Here is a 17,500-nt window from a genome sequence, read left to right as displayed (position 1 = left end):
GTGTATGGAGCTTACCGTGGAGTTAGGAACGTTCTTAACGATAAGCAAACTTTGCGCTGGTAAGCTCGCTCGTGCAACCCAGCCCTGTGATCGTGTTGCAGACATTCCACACACACATACACACACACGGAACAAAGAAACAAAGGTCGCTAGCTTTGTCTCCTGTGTTAAAAGTGGAAGCGTTGATAAACTGAGGGCTGGTCATCGTTTCTGATTAACCTCGTCATCACTGTTGATGGCAGTGCCTTCTGCCTGTTTGTCTGTCTGTCTGCTTGCCTGCCTGCCTGTCTGTCTGTCTGTCTGTCTGTCTGTCCCTTGATGTATGATGTGTGTTGATAGTACATATTTATCTTGTCTGTCTGTCTGTCTGTCTGTTCCGTGATGTCTGTTGTGTGGTGATAGTACAGATTTATCCTATATGTCTGTCTGTCTGTCTGTCTGTTCCGTGATGTCTCTTCTGTGGTGATAGTACAGATTTATCCTGTCTGTCTGTCTGTCTGTTCCGTGATGTCTGTTGTGTGGTGATAGTACAGATTTATCCTGTCTGTCTGTCAGTCAGTCTGTCTGTCTGTCCCTTGATGTCTGTTGTGTGGTGATAGTACAGATTTATCCTGTCTGTCTGTCTGTCTGTTCCGTGATGTCTGTTGTGTGGTGATAGTACAGATTTATCCTGTCTGTCTGTCAGTCAGTCTGTCTGTCTGTCCCTTGATGTCTGTTGTGTGGTGATAGTACAGATTTATCCTATATGTCAGTCTGTCTGTCTGTCAGTCTGTCTGTCTGTCTGTCTGTCTGTCTGTCTGTCCCTTGATGTCTGTTGTGTGGTGATAGTACAGATTTATCCTGTCTGTCTGTCAAGTCAATATGTCTGTCTGTCAGTCTGTCTGTCTGTCTGTTCCGTGATGTCTGTTGTGTGGTGATAGTACAGATTTATCCTGTCTGTCTGTCAAGTCAATATGTCTGTCTGTCAGTCTGTCTGTCTGTCTGTTCCGTGATGTCTGTTTTGTGGTGATAGTACAGATTTATCCTGTCTGTCTGTCAGTATGTCTGTCTGTCTGTCCCTTAATGTCTGTTGTGTGGTGATAGTACAGATTTATCCTGTCTGTCTGTCAAGTCAATATGTCTGTCTGTCTGTCAGTCTGTCTGTCTGTCTGTTCCTTGATGTATGATGTGTGGTGATAGTACAGATTTATCCTGTCTGTCTGTCAGTCAGTCTGTCTGTCAGTCAGTCTGTCTGTCTGTTCCGTGATGTCTGTTCTGTGGTGATAGTACAGATTTGTCCTGTATGTCTGTCAGTATGTCTGTCTGTCTGTTCCTTGATGTCTGTTGTGTGGTGATAGTACAGATTTATCCTTTCTGTCTGTCATCAATATGTCTGTCTATCAGTCTGTCTGTCTGTCAGTCAGTCTGTCTGTCAGTCAGTATGTCAGTCAGTCTGTCTGTCTGTCAGTATGTCTGTCTGTCTGTCAGTCAGTATGTCTGTCTGTCTGTCAGTATGTCTGTCTGTCAGTCAGTATGTCTGTCTGTCAGTCAATATGTCTGTCTGTCTGTCAGTCAGTCTGTCTGTCTGTCCCTTGATGTCTGTTGTGTGGTGATAGTACAGATTTATCCTGTCTGTCTGTCAAGTCAATATGTCTGTCTGTCAGTCTGTCTGTCTGTCAGTCAGTATGTCTGTCTGTCTGTCAGTCTGTCTGTCTGTCAGTCAGTATGTCAGTCTGTCTGTCTGTCTGTCAGTCAGTATGTCTGTCTGTCTGTCAGTATGTCTGTCTGTCTGTCAGTCAGTCTGTCAGTCAGTATGTCTGTCTGTCAGTCAGTATGTCTGTCTGTCAGTCAGTATGTCTGTCTGTCTGTCAGTCAGTATGTCTGTCTGTCTGTCAGTATGTCTGTCTGTCAGTCAGTATGTCTGTCTGTCAGTCAGTATGTCTGTCTGTCTGTCAGTCAGTATGTCTGTCTGTCTGTCAGTATGTCTGTCAGTCAGTATGTCTGTCTGTCAGTCAGTATGTCTGTCTGTCTGTCAGTATGTCTGTCAGTCAGTATGTCTGTCTGTCTGTCAGTATGTCTGTCTGTCAGTCAGTATGTCTGTCTGTCAGTCAATATGTCTGTTTGTCAGTCTGTCTGTCTGTCAGTATGTCTGTCTGTCAGTCAGTATGTCTGTCTGTCAGTCAGTATGTCTGTCTGTCTGTCAGTATGTCTGTCTGTCTGTCAGTCAGTATGTCTGTCTGTCAGTCAATATGTCTGTTTGTCAGTCTGTCTGTCTGTCTGTCTGTCTGTCTGTCAGTATGTCTGTCTGTCAGTCAATATGTCTGTCTGTCAGTCAGTATGTCTGTCTGTCTGTCAGTATGTCTGTCTGTCTGTCAGTCAGTATGTCTGTCTGTCAGTCAGTATGTCTGTCTGTCCCATGACGTCCCTCCTGTCTCAGCCTCTTTAGCGCAGATCGTTCACGTGGGCAGTTTCCAACTTCACCCTCACTCCTTCACCCCCTCCCCCCACCTCCTCCTCCTCCCACCCTCTGTCCATCCCCCGTCTTCTTGGAGCTCTGCTCCCCCCCCCCCCCCCCCCCCCGCCCCCCAACCCCCTCCCCCCCACACACACCCTCCTCCTCCTCCTCTCTCTCTCTCTCTCTCTCCACCCTGTCGGTGCCGTGTTTGTCTCACTTCAAATGAGAATAACAGAATAACAGGGGGAGCAGAAGATTGCCCTGTATCGATCAGGTTCTGATTCGGTCTTTGTGCCTGTGTAACGACGGAGATAACGAGAGGGCGAGACTGTAAAGGAGGAGCGAGGTGCACAGAGAGAGAGAGAGAGACAGAGAGAGAGACAGAGAGAGAGAGAACAGTTTTCTTTTCTTTATTGTTTTCAGTATGGAAAACGGGATAAATATGATGTCTTGTTTACACCCTTCTTTCGTACACAACCAAAATGAAAACCAAACAGAAACGGAGAGAGAGCGAAAGAGAGAGAGAGAGGCTGGGAGACAAAGAGAGACAGAGACAGAGAGAGCGAAAGAGAGAGAAAGGAAGGGAGACAAAGAGAGACAGAGACAGAGAGACAAAGAGAGACAAAGACAGAGAGACAAAGAGAGACAAAGACAGAGAGACAAAGAGAGACAGAGAGAGAGACAAGAGAGACCAAGACAGAGGGACAAAGAGAGACAAAGACAGAGAGACAAAGAGAGACAAAGACAGAGAGACAAAGAGAGACAAAGAAAGGGAGACAAAGAGAGACAGAGACAGAGAGACAAAGAGAGACAAAGACAGAGAGACAAAGAGAGATGGAGGGGCTTTCTGTTCTGTTCATTGTGAGAAAAAGGAAAAGGCATGATGGCTTGTGTACAGCCGCCCTCATAAAAGATAAGAGAGACAGAGAGAGAGAGAAACGAAACCAAATGATTTCTATTTCACGAGTGTTGTGGAATAAACACAACTGCTTTTATTTACATCCAGTAACCATGAGCTAACAAAAAAAAACAACAACAAAAACAACAACAAAAAACAACCCTTCTTCTTAGAACAAATAGGTGTCGAGATTGAGGCATGAGGTGTTTATGTAATTTAGATTTGAAATTATAAAAAAAATTTTTTTAATTCAAATACAATTTCTTTGATTCCAGATTCACATTGATACAGTGTAAAAATTCCATGTTAATGTTGTTTTTCCGAATCCAGAACGACTCCAGAAACAAATACAGGGCTCTCTTCAGTCATGACTCCAAAATCGGGACTGTGGTATGAAGGAACAACAATTCTGTGTATCCGTCTCCCCATTCACCCACATACACACACACACAGACGCACACACAGACACACACACACAGACACGCACGCACGCACGCACACACACACACACACACACACACACACACACACACACACACACACACACGCACGCACGCACACACACACGCACGCACGCACGCACACACACACACACGCACGCACACACACACGCACACACACACACACACACACACGCGCGCGCGCGCATCTCTCTGTGCTGTCTCTCTGCATTGTCACCAGCTGTTAGATAATGATGATGACGGCGACAACGATGATGATGATGACGACGACAACGATAATGATGATGATGACGACGACAACGATGATGATGATGATGATGACGACAACGATGATGATGACGACAACGACAATGATGATGATGACGACGATAACGATGATGATGATGATGATGATGATGACAACGATGATGACAACGACAATGATGATGATGACGACGACAACGATAACGATGATGATGACGACGAAGATGACGATGACGACAACGATGATGATGATGACGGCGAAGACGACGACGATGACGATGATGACAACGATGATGATGACGACGATGATGATGACGACGACAACGATGATGATGACGAAGCTTCTCTATGTGACGTGGTGGCTGTTGCAGACTCGGCCCGGCGGAAAGGGGAGGAGGGAGGCGGAGGCGGAGGGGGGGAGCGGCGGGGGAGTGTGCCCCTGGTGGTGGTGCTGGGGGCCTCGGACGAGGAGGTGGCTGGGGCTGGGGCAGGGGGAGGGGGAGGAGGGCCATCGCCAGGGCCAGGGACCACAACCATGGACACTTCTCCTCCCGCCCCCAGCGCCACGTCCAGACTGGTGGTGAGTTCCGTGTGTGATGTGTGAGGTTTGTGGTTTGTGTTGTGGATGTGTGGGTGTGTGAGTGGGTGTGGGTGTTGTTGGTGGTGGTGTTTGGGTGGGTGGTTGGGTGTTTGTGTGTGTGAGAGAGAGAGAGGGTATGCGTGTGTCTGTGTGTGTGTGTGTGTGTGCGACAGAGAGTGTTGTGTTTGTGTGTATGTATGTATGTATGTGTCTGTCTGTCTGTCTGTGTGAGAGAGAGAGAGAGTGTGTGTGTGTGTGTGTGTGTGTGTGTGTGTGAGAGAGAGAGAGAGAGAGAGAGAGAGAGAAAGTGTGTGTGTGTGTGTGTGTGTGTGAGTGAGTACGTGGGACGGGATGGTGCGAGTGAAAATGTACCCAGGAAATCAGCATGTTGTGCAAATTAATAACTCCGAGTTTGTAAAGCGAACAGAACTTGGTCTCTGACCAAGAACATGCGTTGCATAAGTATCCATATCCATATCCATATCTATCCTCGGTGTTCGGGCAGAGCTTCTTCTCCAAGCGGGGATTCCGGAGTAACCTGAAGAGGACGAAGAGCGCCACCAAGCTGGACCGGAAGAGGTCCACCTCCAATGTGTCTGAACGCGAGGCGTGAGTTGGCCGCTAGCTGTCTTCTCTGGTCTGCTCTGTCCTTGCTGGTGGTGTCTTTGTGGTCTGTGGTGTCCTTTCGTGTGTCTTCTGTGGTCTGTAGTGTCCTTGCTGGTGGTGTCTTTGTGGTCTGCTCTGTCCTTGCTGGTGGTGTCTTTGTGGTCTGTAGTGTCCTTGCTGGTGGTGTCTTTGTGGTCTGCTCTGCCCTTGCTGATGGCGTCTTTGTGGTCTGTAGTGTCCTTGCTGGTGGTGTCTTTGTGGTCTGCTCTGCCCTTGCTGATGGTGTCTTTGTGGTCTGTAGTGTCCTTGCTGGTGGTGTCTTTGTGGTCTGTAGTGTCCTTTCGTGTGTCTTCTGTGGTCTGTAGTGTCCTTGCTGGTGGTGTCTTTGTGGTCTGTAGTGTGTCCTTGCTGGTGGTGTCTTTGTGGTCTGTTGTGTCCTTGCTGGTGGTGTCTTTGTGGTCTGCTGTGTCCTTTCGTGTGTCTTTGTGGTCTGTAGTGTCCTTTAGTGTGTCTTTGTGGTCTGTGGTGTCCTTTCGTGTGTCTTCTGTGGTCTGTAGTGTCCTTGCTGGTGGTGTCTTTGTGGTCTGTAATGTGTCGTTGCTGATGGTGTCTTTGTGGTCTGTAGTGTCCTTGTTGATGGTGTCTTTGTGGTCTGTAGTGTCCTTGCTGGTGGTGTCTTTGTGGTCTGTAGTGTCCTTGCTGGTGGTGTCTTTGTGGTCTGTTGTGTCCTTGCTGGTGGTGTCTTTGTGGTCTGTAGTGTCCTTGCTGATGGTGTCTTTGTGGTCTGTGGTGTGTCCTTGCTGGTGGTGTCTTTGTGGTCTGTAGTGTCCTTGCTGGTGGTGTCTTTGTGGTCTGTAGTGTGTCCTTGCTGGTGGTGTCTTTGTGGTCTGCTGTGTCCTTGCTGGTGGTGTCTTTGTGGTCTGTAGTGTCCTTGCTGGTGGTGTCTTTGTGGTCTGTGGTGTGTCCTTGCTGGTGGTGTCTTTGTGGTCTGTAGTGTGTCCTTGCTGGTGGTGTCTTTGTGGTCTGTAGTGTGTCCTTGCTGGTGGTGTCTTTGTGGTCTGTAGTGTCCTTGCTGATGGTGTCTTTGTGGTCTGTGGTGTGTCCTTGCTGGTGGTGTCTTTGTGGTCTGTGGTGTGTCCTTGCTGGTGGTGTCTTTGTGGTCTGTAGTGTGTCCTTGCTGGTGGTGTCTTTGTGGTCTGTAGTGTCCTTGCTGGTGGTGTCTTTGTGGTCTGCTGTGTCCTTGCTGGTGGTGTCTATGTGGTCTGTAGTGTCCTTGCTGGTGGTGTCTTTGTGGTCTGTGGTGTGTCCTCGCTGGTGGTGTCTATGTGGTCTGCTGTGTCCTTGCTGGTGGTGTCTTTGTGGTCTGCTGTGTCCTTGCTGGTGGTGTCTTTGTGGTCTGTAGTGTCCTTGCTGATGGTGTCTTTGTGGTCTGTAGTGTCCTTGCTGATGGTGTCTTTGTGGTCTGTAGTGTCCTTGCTGGTGGTGTCTTTGTGGTCTGTGGTGTGTCCTCGCTGGTGGTGTCTATGTGGTCTGTAGTGTCCTTGCTGGTGGTGTCTTTGTGGTCTGTGGTGTGTCCTTGCTGGTGGTGTCTATGTGGTCTGTAGTGTCCTTGCTGGTGGTGTCTTTGTGGTCTGCTGTGTCCTTGCTGGTGGTGTCTTTGTGGTCTGTAGTGTCCTTGCTGATGGTGTCTTTGTGGTCTGTAGTGTCCTTGCTGATGGTGTCTTTGTGGTCTGTAGTGTCCTTGCTGGTGGTGTCTTTGTGGTCTGCTGTGTCCTTGCTGGTGGTGTCTTTGTGGTCTGCTGTGTCCTTGCTGGTGGTGTCTTTGTGGTCTGCTGTGTCCTTGCTGGTGGTGTCTTTGTGGTCTGTGGTGTGTCCTTGCTGGTGGTGTCTTTGTGGTCTGCTGTGTCCTTGCTGATGGTGTCTTTGTGGTCTGTGGTGTGTCCTTGCTGATGGTGTCTTTGTGGTCTGTGGTGTGTCCTTGCTGGTGGTGTCTTTGTGGTCTGCTGTGTCCTTGCTGATGGTGTCTTTGTGGTCTGTGGTGTGTCCTTGCTGATGGTGTCTTTGTGGTCTGTGGTGTGTCCTTGCTGGTGGTGTCTTTGTGGTCTGTGGTGTGTCCTTGCTGGTGGTGTCTTTGTGGTCTGTAGTGTCCTTGCTGGTGGTGTCTTTGTGGTCTGTGGTGTGTCCTTGCTGGTGGTGTCTTTGTGGTCTGTTGTGTCCTTGCTGGTGATGTCTTTGTGGTCTGCAGTGTCCTTGCTGGTGGTGTCTTTGTGGTCTGCTGTGTCCTTGCTGGTGGTGTCTTTGTGGTCTGTAGTGTCCTTGCTGATGGTGTCTTTGTGGTCTGTAGTGTCCTTGCTGGTGGTGTCTTTGTGGTCTGTAGTGTCCTTGCTGGTGGTGTCTTTGTGGTCTGTAGTGTGTCCTTGCTGGTGGTGTCTTTGTGGTCTGTGGTGTGTCCTTGCTGGTGGTGTCTTTGCTGTCTGCATCACTTGTCTCCCGTGTCCTCACGAGTGCTCTGTGTGTTTTCACTGTCCGGAATGACCCCTCAGTCATCCTCCCAGACGGTGCTGTCATCAGTGTGTGTCCATATTGGCTGTTCTTACTGGTGTTCTAAACTGATCTCTTACCCCTCAAGGCGTTTTCTTTTCTTCTTTTTTTTGTGATTGTTTTTTGTTTGTTTGTTCTTCAGGATGCTGTACCATTTTTCGTATCCACTCCGTAAATATCGCAAAAAAACACACCCAAAAATAGAGAGAGATTCAGTAACCCCCCCCCCTCTCTCTCTCTCTCTCTCTCTCTCTCTCTCTATTTTTCCCGCCTATATTGTACTTCTTTCTTTTTTTTTTATCACAACAGATCTCTCTGTGTGAAATTCGGGCTGCTCTCCCCAGGGAGAGCGCGTCGCTATACTACAACGCCACCCAATTTTTTGTATTTTTTCCTGTGTGCAGTTTTGTTTGTTTTTCCTGTTGAAGTGGATTTTTCTACAGAATTTTGCCAGGAACAACCCTTTTGTTGCCGTGGGTTCTTTTACGTGCGCTAAGTGCATGCTGCACACGGGACCTCGGTTTATCGTCTCATCCGAATGACTAGCGTCCAGACCACCGCTCAAGGTCTAGTGGAGAGGGAGAAAATATCGGCGGCTGAGCCGTGATTCGAACCAGCGCGCTCAGATTCTCTCGCTTCCAAGGCGGACGCGTTACCTCCAGGCCATCACTCCACTTCATCACTCTTACTATAAACCATTCCGTTCCGTTCACTACACCCCCCCCCCCCTCTCTGTCTCTCTCTGTCTGTCTCTCTTTCTCTCTTTCTCTATCTATCCAACTATCTCTCTCTCTCTCTGTTAGCCATCTTTCTACTTGACTCATTTTGAACCACGACCGACCCAGTGTTTCGCGTGGTATCACAACATGTAATACATATCCGTCCTGAACATCTGGCCCGAGTAAGTAGTTGGTATTATCATGATGTGAGTGGAGTGATGGCCTAGACGTAATGCGTCCGCCTCGGAAACGAGAGAATCTGAGCGCGCTGGTTCGAATCACGGCTCAGCCGCCGATATTTTCTCCCCCTACACTAGACCTTGAGTGGTGGTCTAGACGCTAGTCATTGGGATGAGACGATAAACCGAGGTCCCGTGTGCAGCATGCACTTAGCGCACGTAAAAGAACCCACGGCAACAAAAGGGTTGTTCCTGGCAAAATTCTGTAGAAAAATCCACTTCGATAGGAAAAACAAACAAAACTGCATGCAGGAAAAAAAATTTTAAAAAAAGAAAAGGGTGGCGCTGTAGTATAGCGACGCGCTCTCCCTGGGGAGAGCAGCCCGAATTTCACGCAGAGAAATCTGTTGTGATAAAAAGAAATACAAATACAAATGATACCGCCCTGCGCCTTCACACGATAGATGGTTGCCTCCTCTTTGTTTTTATTTGACTGACTTAGGTCTTCCACCCTGTCTGTGGTGTAGGGCTGTCAAAAGGAGACCCCCATAGTCCCCTGTCTTAGGTCTTCCACCCTGTCTGTGGTGTAGGGCTGTCAAAAGGAGACCTCCACAGTCCCCTGTCTTAGGTCTTCCACCCTGTCTGTGGTGTAGGGCTGTCAAAAGGAGACCCCCACAGTCCCCTGTCTTAGGTCTTCCACCCTGTCTGTGGTGTAGGGCTGTCAAAAAGAGACCTCCATAGTCCCCTGTCTTAGGTCTTCCACCCTGTCTGTGGTGTAGGGCTGTCAAAAGGAGACCTCCACAGTCCCCTGTCTTAGGTCTTCCACCCTGTCTGTGGTGTAGGGCTGTCAAAAGGAGACCTCCACAGTCCCCTGTCTTAGGTCTTCCACCCTGTCTGTGGTGTAGGGCTGTCAAAAGGAGACCTCCACAGTCCCCTGTCTTAGGTCTTCCACCCTGTCTGTGGTGTAGGGCTGTCAAAAGGAGACCCCCACAGTCCCCTGTCTTAGGTCTTCCACCCTGTCTGTGGTGTAGGGCTGTCAAAAGGAGACCTCCATAGTCCCCTGTCTTAGGTCTTCCAGCCTGTCTGTGGTGTAGGGCTGTCAAAAGGAGACCTCCACAGTCCCCTGTCTTAGGTCTTCCACCCTGTCTGTGGTGTAGGGCTGTCAAAAGGAGACCTCCACAGTCCCCTGTCTTAGGTCTTCCACCCTGTCTGTGGTGTAGGGCTGTCAAAAAGAGACCTCCACAGTCCCCTGTCTTAGGTCTTCCACCCTGTCTGTGGTGTAGGGCTGTCAAAAGGAGACCCCCACAGTCTCCTGCCCTGTGCCTCTGTCTCTGTCTAGTTCCACAGAAGGCCCATGTACAGCATAAGCCTCCGAGAAGACAGACGGTTTCGCTTCTCACTCTACACCACGCCTGTCCTTTGGTTCATCTGTCTGTCGCTTTGTGTGTGTCTTTGTGTCTTTTCGGTGTATTGCTTTGTGTCATAGTTTGCTTTGGTTTTTTTGGTGTTTTTTTGTGTTTTGTTTGTTTTTTGTTTTTTTTCCCCCTTGCAGTTGATATCATGAGCATTATGATTTTTTTTTCTGTCAGGGCATTTGGATATATTATTGATTTATTTATGAGTTTGCGCCATTGTTCCATCCTTTGCTTTTATTTATTTTATTTATTTATTTATTAGTGTGTGTGTTATTTTCTTTCTGTGTGACTTACGTGCCCTACTGCCCAAAATGAAGACGAAAAAAGAAACCCACAAAAAACAAAAAACAACAACGAAGAACAGGTGTGCATTAGAGCGCTGCTTATGAAAACAGGTTGCAATAATGACCAAATGAAAAAAAAATACCATGATGATGAATTTCCTTCTTTTTTTTTTTTTTTTTTTTTTTTTACATTAGTTCAATAAAATCCGTTTTCTTTGTCCTTCAAGTTCATAATTATGCACATGTTATGTTTCAGATGAATTAATATTCATGGTTATTATTCTCGCGTCCGCTGTGCATATGTCACGGAAGGGCGGGGGGGACACTCCATTTTAAACAGCATTTTTTGTTGTTGCTGTTGTTGTTGTTGACATTAACAGTATTCGAATGTATTTCACAAGGAAGGGGGTGGGGGGAATAGACGGGAATTGAGTGTGGTGGGGAGAGGGAGGGGGTGGGGGGGGATAGACAGGAATTGAGTGGGGTGGGGAGAGGGAGGGGGTGGGGGAATAGACAGGAATTGAGTGGGTGGGGAGAGGGAGGGGTGGGGGATGAGGTGGGGGAGGGAGGGGGTGGGGGGAATAGACAGAATTGAGTGTGGTGGGGAGAGGGGGGGGTGGGGGGAAATACACGGGAATTGAGTGGGGTGTGGAGAGGGAGGGGGTGGGGGAATAGACGGAATTGAGTGGGGTGGGGAGAGGGAGGGGGTGAGGGGAAATAGACGGGAATTGAGTGGGGTGGGGAGAGGGACGGGGTTGGGGGGGGGGAATAGACGGGGAATTGAGTGGGGTGGGGAGAGAGATGGGTGGGGGGGAATAGACGGGAATTGAGTAGGGTGGGGGAGAGGGCGGGGGTGGGGGAAATAGACGGGAATTGAGTGGGGTGGGGAGAGGGAGGGGGTGGGGGGGAATAGACGGGAATTGAGTGGGGTGTGGAGAGGGAGGGGGTGGGGGGGAATAGACGGGAATTGAGTGTGGTGGGGAGAGGGAGGGGGTGGGGGGAAATAGACGGGAATTGAGTGTGGTGGGGAGAGGGACGGGGTGGGGGGGGGGAATAGACGGGAATTGAGTGTGGTGGGGAGAGGGAGGGGGTGGTGGTGGATAGACGGGAATTGAGTGGGGTGGGGAGAGGGAGGGGGTGGGGGGAAATAGACGGGAATTGAGTGTGGTGGGGAGAGGGAGGGGGTGGGGGGGGGAATAGACGGGAATTGAGTGGGGTGGGGAGAGGGAGGGGGTGGGGGAATAGACGGGAATTGAGTGTGGTGGGGAGGGGGGGGGGCAGACACGCACAGTCTTTCCATTCTTACCACGCGGCACAGTCTTGTGGGAATCGGCCCACCCTTCTTCTTAATTTTCTGTCTTAATTAAAGAAAGCCAGAAAAAAAAAAATCAGCGTGTAACAGTGACATGGGTGTGAGCAGAAGGTTTGTACTTGTCTGTATGTTTTCGTTTTATAACCCCCACCCCCCACCCCTCACCACGCCCACTGTGTTTGTCATTGTTAGATCGAAGCAGTATGTGACTGACAGAAGCGGCGATCACTGTTGAAGTACCTCTATCTTCACTGTTGTTAAATGCATGTCATCTGTTTGTGTCGTGATGTGTCAACTGGTACACTCACCTGTTTGCAGCTTTGTCATTTTGAATGTAGTTTATTAGACTTCTTTTTTTTCTTTGCGTTGAAACTTTTGTTTTGGGTTGATTTCATTTGGCTTGATTTTAATTTGTATGCATGATTGTCAGCGTAGCACCTTTTATTTGTTAATGTGATGTTGCCCTTAGTGTGGTTCAGTGTAGGCAGTGCAGCTGGTTATCTAAAGGTGTGTTCACACTGATCAGGGCCTTGAACTGGTCCTCACTTTTTGCACATCACCTTCACAAAACTGATGGTCTTTCAGTCTAACATCATCATCTTAGATGAACAGACTGTAAACAAATAAACGAAACGAAACTTCACAAAATTTTCGTGTAACACGAAAGGTACCAAATTCTGTGGCTTTCCATGCCTTCCTGTCATTGGAGCCTCAGTTTTGATCTCTCTCCATTTCTCTATTTGGGGTGAATCTTGTCATGGGAGCCTCAGTTTTGATCTCTCTCCATTTCCCTATTTGGGGTGAATCTTGTCATGGGAGTCTCAGTTTTGATCTCTCTCCATTTCTCTATTTGGGGTGAATCTTGTCATGGGAGCCTCAGTTTTGATCTCTCTCCATTTCTCTATTTGGGGTGAATCTTGTCATGGGAGCCTCAGTTTCGATCCTCCTCCATTTCTCTATTTGGGGTGAATCTTGTCATGGGAGCCTCAGTTTCGATCTGCCTCCATTTCTCTATTTGGGGTGAATCTTGTCATTGGAGCCTCAGTTTCGATCCTCCTCCATTTCTCTATTTGGGGTGAATCTTGTCATGGGAGCCTCAGTTTCGATCCTCCTCCATTTCTCTATTTGGGGTGAATCTTGTCATGGGAGCCTCAGTTTCGATCTGCCTCCATTTCTCTATTTGGGGTGAATCTTGTCATGGGAGCCTCAGTTTCGATCTGCCTCCATTTCTCTATTTGGGGTGAATCTTGTCATGGGAGCCTCAGTTTCGATCCTCCTCCATTTCTCTATTTGGGGTGAATCTTGTCATGGGAGCCTCAGTTTCGATCCTCCTCCATTTTTCTATTTGGGGTGAATCTTGTCATTGGAGCCTCAGTTTCGATCCTCCTCCATTTCTCTATTTGGGGTGAATCTTGTCATGGGAGCCTCAGTTTCGATCTCCCTCCATTTCCCTGTTTGGGGTGAGTCCTGTCAAGGTCTTCAGTGTTGGCAGGTTCATGGGGACTGTCATTGAAGGGACGTGGTGGCGGTCTTCACGCGAGGGAGGGGGGGGGATGCGGGGTGGGGGTGGGGTGGATGGGAGTGTACCGACTCAACCTGGCTCCGCGACAAAGCGATTATTGCTATCAGTTGGTGGTGCAGTAGGTGGCGCCTTTAGTTCATTAAATCAGAACGGGTAATACTAGACATCACCATTGTGACTCGGCAGCAGTTCGGGGTCTCCTCTGGTGTGTGGCCTCCTGGTGAGCTAACATCGTTAGTTTTGTGTGACTGTGGACGCTGGGATTGCGGCAAATGAACCCGGATGTGGCTGTGTGGGGGACACGAGAGGGAGCGGCGTGGGAGTAATGACACTCGGACGGCACAAAAAATAGGACAGGAAAAACACTAACACCTATACTGAGCGAGAGATTGCTCTTGCGCTCGAAGTAAGGAAAAATGTGAATTGAGTCCTTAAGGTTAAATTGTTCAGGGCTTGACATTGTTCAAATGAAGATTGCGTGGTGGAGGGGGTGGTGAGCCCTGGGTGTCAATCAGGGTGGAAGGTCCGTCTGGAATTTCGGCGGGGAGTTCAGGCTGTCTGTTGAGGGATTATGTCCTGTCTGTTCTTCTGGTGTTCCAAGGGGAGGTCATGGCTGTCTGTAGAGGGGTGATGTCCTGACTGTTCTTCTGGTGTTCCAACAGGAAGTCCTGGCTGTCTGTAGAGGGGTGATGTCCTGGCTGTTCTTCTGGTGTTCCAAGGGGAAGTCCTGGCTGTCTGTAGAGGGGTGATGTCCTGGCTGTTCTTCTGGCGTTCCAAGGAGAGGTCCTGGCTGTCTGTAGAGGGGTGATGTCATGGCTTTTCTTCTGGTGTTCCAAGGAGAGGTCCTGGCTGTTCTTCTGGCATTCCAAGGGGAGGTCCTGGCTGTCTATAGAGGAGTGATATCTTGGCTGTTCTTCTGGTGTTCCAAGGGGAGGTCCTGGCTGTCTGTAGAGGGTTGATGTCCTGGCTGTTCTTCTGGCGTTCCAAGGGGAAGTCCTGGCTGTCTGTAGAGGGGTGATGTCCTGGCTGTTCTTCTGGTGTTCCAAGGGGAGGTCCTGGCTGTCTGTAGAGGGGTGATGTCCTGATTGTTCTTCTGGTGTTCCAAGGGGAAGTCCTGGCTGTTCTTCTGGTGTTCCAAGGGGAGGTCCTGGCTGTCTATAGAGGGTTGATGTCCTGGCTGTTCTTCTGGTGTTCCAAGGAGAGGTCCTGGCTGTTCTTCTGGTGTTCCAAGGGGAAGTCCTGGCTGTCTATAGAGGGTTGATGTCCTGGTTGTTCTTCTGGTGTTCCAAGGGGAGGTCCTGGCTGTTCTTCTGGTGTTCCAAGGGGAAGTCCTGGCTGTCTATAGAGGGTTGATGTCCTGGCTGTTCTTCTGGTGTTCCAAGGAGAGGTCCTGGCTGTTCTTCTGGTGTTCCAAGGGGAAGTCCTGGCTGTCTGTAGAGGGGTGATGTCATGGCTTTTCTTCTGGCGTTCCAAGGGGAGGTCCTGGCTGTCTGTAGAGGGGTGATGTCATGGCTGTATATAGAGGGGTGGTGTCCTGGCTGTTCTTCTAACGTTCTGTGAAGGAGCCCTGGCTGTCTATAGAGGAGTGATGTCCTGGCTGTTTTTCTGACGTTCTGTGGGGGAAGTCCTGGCTGTCTATAGAGGAGTGAATTCCTGGCTGCTCTTCTGGCGTCCCAAGGGGGTAGTCCTGGCTGTCTGCCCTGGGGTGAGGTCCAGGTTGAAAGAAGCTGAACATGTTCAACTTTGACGCGAGCCGATCGAACACTCAGGGCTTACCATCCAACCAGGACAAAAGTAAAGATCACGACCTTCCTGTCGCGAAGAAAAATCACGACGGAACCACTTCGAGTATCATCTGCAACAGCTGTTGCTTTTATTGAATTATATCAAGACCGTCAAATCGGCTGGAGGTGTTTTTATTTTTTTCATTTTTTTCATATACTAAATTCAAATACATGTTCTCAATCTGGTTGTGAAATCCACCATGCAGAATGTTTTATGACACAAAACCAAACCCGCCGAATCGGTTGAAGTGATTACGTGCACATACCCTCACTGATTGCCATACTTTTTTTTTTTTTTTTTTTTCGTCAATTTCGGTCAAGGTGGACACATTTTCATCATGTGTAACAGTGCAGTTTTATAACATATAACAGACATTTACCTAGCATCGGCACAGAATTATGAACACTTTGCTTAGCTAGCGTAATATGAAAAGAACACAACCCATACATTTTTGATTGCCATACCTGCTCCGGAGACTCGAACTCGACTTGCTTGTTGTGACCACAGGCCTGTGGTGCTGTCATCAAGAAGGAGAGCAAGGGCAGGGCTTCGTTCTTGCTCTTCTAGGACCTCGGTCAGTGTGAGCACATCTTGATTAGTGATTAGTGTGGGGGGGAATTTCCTTTTCAGTGTTCTGAGTTCTGGGACCTGTTTCAACGCAACGGTTGCGGGAAATGATAAAGCGTCCATTTCAACCCTAACAATCAAGAGCTAGTCTTTGAAAAAAAAAGAGAGAGAGAGAGAGAGAGAGAGATGCGAAATGACCCATTCTATGAACACGAACCGACTCAAGCCGCCATATTTTTTTTTTCTTACCTTTGCATGGTTTAGAGAGGGGGTAGGGGAGGTAAGAACGGAAAGAGCGGCACAGAGTGAGTGAACTTGTCATTGCAGACGATTTTATGGACTTTGTAGATTTTACGGCTGCACATTGGTGCAGGGGCGAAACTTTCTCAAAATTAAAGTACCATGACCCCCCCACCCCCACCCCCCACCCCCTCCATACAAACAAACAAACAAAAAACAGTGGAGTCGGAAAGCACACAGAACGAACGTAATGTTGCTTGAGCCTTGTACAGAAAATCGCCGTTTAAAAATGGAAGTTCCCAGAATTCAGGACACAAAAACTAGGAAGACGACCCTCAAGTGTGACAGAGCAGTGTGTGTAGTCCAGTAGCGGGCGATGAGTTGCTTCCCTTGTGGCTAACCCTGTGCACTGCATGTCCCCCCTGTGGGCCCAGTGGTCGAGGTTCCTTGCTGGGCTCCCTCAAACGCACCATGAGCTTGGGCCGTCTGGCGCGAAGAGCACACCCAGCGCATGCCCACCACCCTCAGCAACCCCAGTTGTAAGTACCCGCTTTTTACCCCCCCTCCTCCCAACCCACCCTCTTTTTTGTGTTCCTTCCTTTTCGTTTGTTGTATTGTATTATTTATTTGTTTATTTTGGCATTTGTTGTGATTTTGTTGTTTTGTTTTGTTTTGTTGTTTTTTTCTCCCGCCGTTTTTGGTTTCCGCTCAGTTGCTTTCTGTTCTTGGTTGTGGCTCCAATCGTCCTGTCTTTCCTTGGCTCAGATATTGCTGTCTCCAGTCTTTCTGATGTCTCCAGTCTTTCTGATGTCTCCAGTCTTTCTGATGTCTCCACTCTTTCTGATGTCTCCAGTCTCTTTCTGATGTCTCCACTCTTTCTGATGTCTCTAGTCTTTCTGATGTCTCCAGTCTTTCTGATGTCTCCAGTCTTTAATCTTTCTGACGTCTCCACTGTTTCTGATGTCTTCAGTCTTTAATCTTTCTGATGTCTCCACTCTTTCTGACGTCTCCACTCTTTCTCATGTCTCCAGTCTTTCTGTCTCCAGTCTTTAATCTTTCTGACGTCTCCAGTCTTTCTGATGTCTCCAGTCTTTAATCTTTCTGATGTCTCCAGTCTTTCTGATGTCTCCACTCTTTCTGATGTCTCCAGTCTTTAATCTTTCTGATGTCTCCAGTCTTTCTGATGTCTCCACTCTTCCTGATGTCTCCAGTCTTTCTGATGTCTCCACTCTTTCTGGTGTCTCCAGTCTTTCTGATGTCTCCACTCTTTCTGGTGTCTCCAGTCTTTCTGATGTCTCCAGTCTTTCTGATGTCTCCACTCTTCCTGATGTCTCCAGACTTTCTGATGTCTCCAGTCTTTCTGATGTCTCCAGTCTTTCTGATGTCTCCAGTCTTTCTGATGTCTCCAGTCTTTAATCTTTCTGATGTCTCCACTCTTTCTGATGTCTCCACTCTTTCTGATGTCTCCAGTCTTTCTGATGTCTCCAGTCTTTCTGATGTCTCCAGTCTTCCTGATGTCTCCACTCTTTCTGATGTCTCCACTCTTTCTGATGTCTCCACTCTTCCTGATGTCTCCACTCTTCCTGATGTCTCCACTCTTCCTGATGTCTCCACTCTTTCTGATGTCTCCACTCTTTCTGATGTCTCCACTCTTCCTGATGTCTCCAGTCTTTCTGATGTCTCCACTCTTTCTGATGTCTCCACTCTTTCTGGT

At 48.6% G+C, this 17,500-nt stretch overlaps 1 protein-coding gene and 1 pseudogene across 2 annotated transcripts in view; both read left to right on the top strand.

Moving 5' to 3' along the window:
- The window catches only part of LOC143289728 (uncharacterized), a 140,188-nt pseudogene that overhangs the window by 16,186 nt on the left and 106,502 nt on the right, over positions 1–17,500 (top strand). Inside the window, exons 2-4 of the transcript XR_013056269.1 lie at positions 4,408–4,616; positions 5,122–5,225; positions 16,221–16,325. The product of XR_013056269.1 is annotated as an uncharacterized LOC143289728 (transcript). The remainder of the gene's footprint in view (positions 1–4,407; positions 4,617–5,121; positions 5,226–16,220; positions 16,326–17,500) is intronic.
- LOC143289391 (uncharacterized) overlaps positions 17,114–17,500 on the top strand; it is a 1,119-nt gene continuing 732 nt past the window's right edge. Inside the window, exon 1 of the mRNA XM_076598354.1 lies at positions 17,114–17,498. Within this exon, the coding sequence (XP_076454469.1) occupies positions 17,114–17,498 (385 nt within the window). The remainder of the gene's footprint in view (positions 17,499–17,500) is intronic.

The sequence above is a fragment of the Babylonia areolata genome, chromosome 14, assembly GCF_041734735.1.
Source record: "Babylonia areolata isolate BAREFJ2019XMU chromosome 14, ASM4173473v1, whole genome shotgun sequence".
Taxonomy (NCBI): domain Eukaryota; kingdom Metazoa; phylum Mollusca; class Gastropoda; order Neogastropoda; family Buccinidae; genus Babylonia; species Babylonia areolata.
Note: the sequence above shows the minus strand (reverse complement) of the source record. Positions and strands in the feature narration are given on the sequence as shown.